Genomic DNA, 6,000 nt, shown 5'->3' on the forward strand with positions numbered 1-6,000 from the left:
TACTTCTTTTATATAAAAAAAAGACATATACAGACTATTTAAATGTACTTTTCTTTAAACTGAAATCAACAGAAGTGCAGTGAGAAGTTTTGTGAATTCTGAATACCCCCTGATGAATATGGTAAGTTCAGTAGGGGAGAGGTGAGAAAAAGAAAGGTATCAGAATAGTCACTCAAAACGTAGCATTTGTCTATTTATGCTTGAATAGACAAATAGTTCCTGTATATAGGCAGGAGAATGTGTAATCCAGGCAAAATAAGACCACTATTCTTTTGACCTAACAATTCTGCTAAGTCACACATGCTGTAATGTCTCATTTTGAAACACAAACTTGTGTTTCTTCATTAACTCATTTGTGATAGGAATTCATGTACCTTGTAAGACACACAGCAATCTTATTACAGACAGCCCTTTGGAAACCAAACCATTCATTAAGGAAAAGTTATAATGAGAGCTGATCAATGGTTGATCAATGTGGTCTATCCATAATAAAGCGAATGAGAGAATAATCATATTGTGCTTATATGTCAAGTACTGCATATAAGCTTACTAGTATGAGGTTGTTCACAAATTTTAAAAAAGTGAAATCCAATGTTCATATGTATCAATGAATTAGTTACTTATAAAACTACAAGTCTGAGAGAAGTTCTGCTAACATTACCTACACTTGGCCTGAAAGGAACTTGCAGCATAATGCTAAATCAAAACACAAAATTGTTTCAGTTTATTTTAACTGAACAGAACTTACATGACTGATCTTCAGCAAAAAATACCTTAAGAGAAGTTGACTCATGATCTACGGATTAACTAGTGGATTGCGAAGGTCTTAACATAGCATAGCTTTCCATAAGCCAGGCTAGTCAAGAAAAAAAAAAAATCACGCATGCACCAGGAAATTCTTTAGTTTGTGGGATGCCTATATACTCAATTGTAATTTAACTCCGTGTTTTCAATTTTACTTAATTGTTCTTAAGTATGTTAAATATGGTAGAGAAACAGCATACAAGAAATAATTATGAAGATAAAGTTTCATCTGAAAATAGCTTGTTCACAGAATTAAAAGTTGTGCAAATACGTGTCAACTATTGTTTCTAAAGTCATAAAGCAATTTTTTCTAAAACATTAAGCGAAAATAAAAACTCACACTCTTATCTGAAATCCCTCTTCCTGTTGCAGCTGAAGTAACTAAGTTATGTAAATTCACATCACAGAATCACAGAATGGTTTGGGTTAGAAGGAATCTTAAAGACCATACAATTCCAACCCCCCTGCCATGGGCAGAGACACCTCCCACTAGATCAGGTTGCTCAGGGCCCCATCCAGCCTAAAGCCATTCTTCCTTGTCCTATCCCTGCACTCCCTGACAAAAAAGTCCCTCCCCAGCTTTCCTGTAAGACCCCCTTTAGGTACTGAAAGGCCACTGTAAGGTCTTCCCGGAGCCTTCTCTTCTCCAGGCTAAAGAACCCCGACTCCCTCGGCCTGTCTTCATATGAGACTTGACCAACCCTGTGTCCCTCCTCGGGACTCTCTTCATGTCCTTCTTGTTCTGGGGGTCCCAGAGCTGAACACAGGGCTCCAGGTGGGTCTCACAAGAGCAGAGCAGATGGGCAGAATCACCTCCCTCACCCTGCTGGTCATGCTGCTTTTGATGCAGCCCAGGACTTGGTTGGCTTTCTGGGCTGCAAGCTCACATTGCTAGCTCATGTCAAGCTTCTCTTCAACCAGCACCCCGAGGTCCTTCTCCTCAGGGCAGCTCTCAATACATTCTCTACCCTGACCATATCTGTATTTATCTATCTATAAATACACATTTATATAAATGAACTAAGTCTCTCTCTTATTTGTTTGAAAAGTAGCCATTTTGTTTCCATAAAATTTCTCTTAAAAAAAAAAAAAAAAAAAAAAACACATATATGCTTGAATTTAGCACTTTCTATTTGAAAAATAAAACATTACATAATTAAGCAAAAACAGAAGAAATATCTACCGTGTCATCATTCCCCAGAACGCTGAAGAGTTTTAACTTGACAAATTAACAGGAAGGGAACACTCATCTATTGACACAAACCCTACTATAGTCAAGCATACACAGGCTATGATCTGTTTTAGTACTAAAATAAAACACCCAAGTCACAGTTCTGTAAGGTCACAACTGCTGAAAGGAAAAACTACACAAACTAAGTCCCTTATGAAGACTAAAATTTCTCAAAAGCAGATACAAGAATGATTTAAGAGCCATGACACGGCCTGCTTCATCAAGAAGTTTTATTCACTATTCTTGAAACTTCTAACAAAATTCATCTCGCACAAAAAAAATGGTATTAGACAAGCGTCCTCATAGGTACAGTACAACCATAATTAATCACACGCACCCACACCCACTTCCCCCCCATCTTACTTTCTTCCTCGGAATGACACAGGAGCAGGAGATGTATGTGCTGGACTGCCATTTCCATATGTCAATGTCTGTGGTGTAACAGCAGTTGCAAGGTTTGCATTCAACAGAGCCCTGGAAAGACTATGGTCCGTAACAGTTAATTCATGTAGCAGCTACTAAAAAGCTTTTTACAAGTTGGTCATATTTTTGTGCATTATCAACTCTCACTATTGCAATGACTTATGTTGTGCAGTACACAACACAGGAGTGCATTAAAACTTGCAAGTCAGTAGCATAAATGATACAGCTCTGCACATGACACCCTTCTATTTTCTACCTAACACAGTTTAATGTTAAAAACACTGAAAAACACCCTCCATTAGCAGAAATTCTTTTAGAACACAGTAGCTGTATATTTCAACTCACTCCCTTATATCAAATCTTACTGTACTTACACAGCATTCTGAATGTTGACCTGAGCTTCAGTAATTTGCTGGTTAGAGAGAAGAGTAGATGGCATATTTATAGGAATCTTGTTGAAAAAAATATTCTGTTGTTGATATTTTGGTGGGAAGGGTGGACAACCCAAGCTGGAGGAATTTCGGAACATGCTCCTTTTCATATGAGGTAAACATGTATCTTTTTACCTACATTCAAAACAAACAAACAAAATTAGGCAACAAATAACTACTAGTTACCTTTTAACCTCTTGGGTTTAAAATTTGGAACTGTTTAGAATATATCTTTATGTACCGCTTAAAAGGATTGTAATTCTGGGTTAGTTTTATCTCCTTTCAGGACAAGATGCAAAAATACTATATTCTCTAAGTTTCACACTTCAGTTGGCAGTTGAAGTTTCTTCAATTGTTTTCTCTTTTAGGTTTCTGTTATATAAGAACCCTGCAAATAAACAAGGGGTGTCACTAGCAAACACAGTTGCTCATGGTTAACCTTAACACCTTGCATAAAACGATTTACCCAGTTAGTGCAAACTCAAACATAAGAGGAAGAAGTTTTAAGAAGTTTTAAATGGAACATTCAGAAGTTGTAAGAGTAACAGCAGTGATTCTGTAATTATTGTACCAAAACCTTTTATCAAACCAATGCTATAATAGCACATATGGAAAAAGTGCTACAGAGTAGTCTAAGTTTAGAGTAATGTAACACTTCTTAAGTTCTCTCAATTATCAATCCGTATGCACATAAATACACTACATACATGCGCATATATATTATATTTAAACTATATGCACACATGTAATAAAGTGTATTAATAATTATGTTAATAGCCACTCTGTCATACTCTGAAATAGTAATAGCTATAGTAAGAGCTCACTGCTACCACTGTCTCGATGTCTTCTTTCACCTACCGCTGTGAGCTCCTGTTGTGTTCCGACCTCTTCAGACGGCTCCTGCCGTAGCTGCAGGCAGCATCAGCACAGAACCTATGCAAAAATAAGACGAAGGGGTTTATTCGCTCAGCGATGACATGCCTTGCTTCTTGCAGCTCGGGACTCCACGATCCTTGTGGGCCCCTTCCAGCTCGGGGTACTCCGTGATTCCCGTGGTGAGAGCCCACTCCAGTGGACATCTCTTTCTCTCCCCGTCCCTGATGTTTACACGCTGTCTGAACGACGCCTGCGTGCAGCCCCGAACCCACAGCACAGTACAAAACCGAAACACACACGGAAGTTGTATTAAGGAAGTACAACGTAAGGGTTCCAGCGACAAATTCTTAATTTGTTGAGGGGACCTTTCACGAAAGCAAGTCCCTTAAACTTCCCATTTCTAGCACAGACAGGCGGCTGTTGACACCCCTCCTCTGGTCCCTGGGCACTTCTAAGCCATTCTCTATGGGACACGTAAGGAGTTGGTGGACATAATTAATTAGCATCAGCAGCAGAACTGCATCAAAAGTCATGGTTTCATATAGCTCTGGGAGCAATAGGTTTTCAAGCTTCAAGGTCGTAAACACCCCGAAACGGAAAACAAGCCAAAAGCCACGCCGGGAACATTAAACACAAGCTCCCCCGCCCGCAACCCAAAACTACGCCGGGCTGCCGCCTCACGGCCGCTTCCCGGGCTGAGCTACCTCAGAAGAAAGTCGCAGGGCTCTCCAAAAACGGGCTCCCTCGCGATACGCCGCCGATACCCCTCCTCGGACGGGCACTGCTCCCAGGCGACGGCGTCCTGAGGGGAACAGGCGAGCAGCCGCTGACACCCCCCCCCCTCACCCGGCCGAGACCACCCGCTCCCCCCCGGCGGCACCAGCCCCTCCGCAGCCTTACAGCGGGCCAGCTCAGGCAGTCTCCGTCCTTCGCAGTCGCCTAGACCCGTGCCCTGCACCCGGCGGGGCTCTCGGGCAGCTGCGCGGCCCACGGGCGAGCAGCGCGGCTCCAGCCGGGGACTGCCCCTTCACCCGGATCCGCCGCCGCCCGCAGGAAGTGCCCGCCCCGCCGGCACCGGCCGCCATCGCCCTCCTTCCCCCTCCCTCCCCGCCGGGCGCATGCGGACATGGCGGCCGCCGGCATGGCGGGCGCGAAGATGGCGGCTGAGGGGGCTGAGGGGGGCTGGGGGGGGCTGCGGGGGGCTGCTGGAGGCCGCGGCGCGTCCCCGGCGGCGGAGGGCTGAGGGGGTCGCTGCTCGGTGCTGCGCTGTTGGGCAGCGCCGAGGCAGGCTAAAACGTAGCACAGCGACTTTGATTGCGCTTATCCGCAGCTCAAGCGTGTGTGGAGGTGATAATGTTTGGGTGGGTCAGCAAGGAGCTGGCCCCAAGCGGTTGTGGATGTGCAGGGGTGAATAATGGGGTCTAAGTGAGTCAAAACACACATCCACTGCAGCGTAAAGGAGTTCATGAGGCAGGAGACACACCAAAGTTTGGTTCCTTCCCTGGGAGAAGGACAGTTGCCATCAGTGAACTCTTGACTGAGGTAAAGAGCTCAGGCATTCGTGTGGAGGCACTGTGGGAGCTGCCACCCTGCAGAAGGAAGGGGCACGTTGAGGACTGGCTCACTGCGATCTTACTTTACTCACACAGGTGGAGCTGTCATGGCTAAAGGTTCTGCGCTGTGCATTGAACATCAACACTTTTTGTACAGATAAAAGCAATAATTTGGAAGAGCATGTGCCCAAGTAACCTGTGTTGCTATGTTTTTCATTGTATGCGTTCCCTCTGCTGCCCCGCACAACTTGATATTTTCCGTGTGCCTTAATCTAGGTACTAAATCTAACCTTTTTTTTTTTTTTTTTTTTGGCACGGAGTGTTCAGTCTTAAGGATTTTACCCCATGTCATACCTGCTTCTGTTTTTCAAAATAGCTACCTGTTTCAGTGAAGCACCTCAAATAACCTGATGCTTTACAGATCAGCAACAGCCTTATGAGACAAATCTCTGTGCTTTGCCGTGCTGAGAGGTATTGTTCTATTCTTTTCAATATGTGCATTCTTACATCCTGACCCCAACTGTGATCTCAGAAAGTTAACGGGTAGCTCAGATCCTCTTCTATCAGAAAAGAGCTTCAAAGCCTTACTTCTGGTTTTAGTCATTCAGGCAAAGAATGAGACTGCTGGTCAAGAGATAACAACCATAAGAGAGGGAATTTGAGAACTAGCACTAGAGGTTTC

The 6,000-nt window shown here is 43.8% G+C and overlaps 1 protein-coding gene across 2 annotated transcripts in view; it reads right to left on the reverse strand.

The window, feature by feature from the left end:
- Nucleotides 1-4,723, reverse strand: part of TENT2 (terminal nucleotidyltransferase 2) — a 40,921-nt gene extending 36,198 nt beyond the window's left edge. Inside the window, exons 1-5 of one of the 2 annotated variants that reach the window (XM_032206296.1) lie at nucleotides 4,666-4,720; nucleotides 4,470-4,567; nucleotides 3,748-3,822; nucleotides 2,833-3,024; nucleotides 2,399-2,518 (exon numbers count right to left, since the gene is read on the reverse strand). In XM_032206296.1, the coding sequence (XP_032062187.1) occupies nucleotides 2,399-2,518; nucleotides 2,833-2,999 (287 nt within the window). In that variant the 5' untranslated portion in view covers nucleotides 3,000-3,024; nucleotides 3,748-3,822; nucleotides 4,470-4,567; nucleotides 4,666-4,720. Of the gene's footprint in view, nucleotides 1-2,398; nucleotides 2,519-2,832; nucleotides 3,025-3,747; nucleotides 3,823-4,469; nucleotides 4,568-4,665 lie in introns of both variants that reach the window. The other variant, XM_032206297.1, reaches the window with a different exon arrangement.
- Nucleotides 4,724-6,000: the final 1,277 nt, after the last annotated feature.

This window comes from Aythya fuligula, chromosome Z, assembly GCF_009819795.1.
Source record: "Aythya fuligula isolate bAytFul2 chromosome Z, bAytFul2.pri, whole genome shotgun sequence".
Classification (NCBI taxonomy): domain Eukaryota; kingdom Metazoa; phylum Chordata; class Aves; order Anseriformes; family Anatidae; genus Aythya; species Aythya fuligula.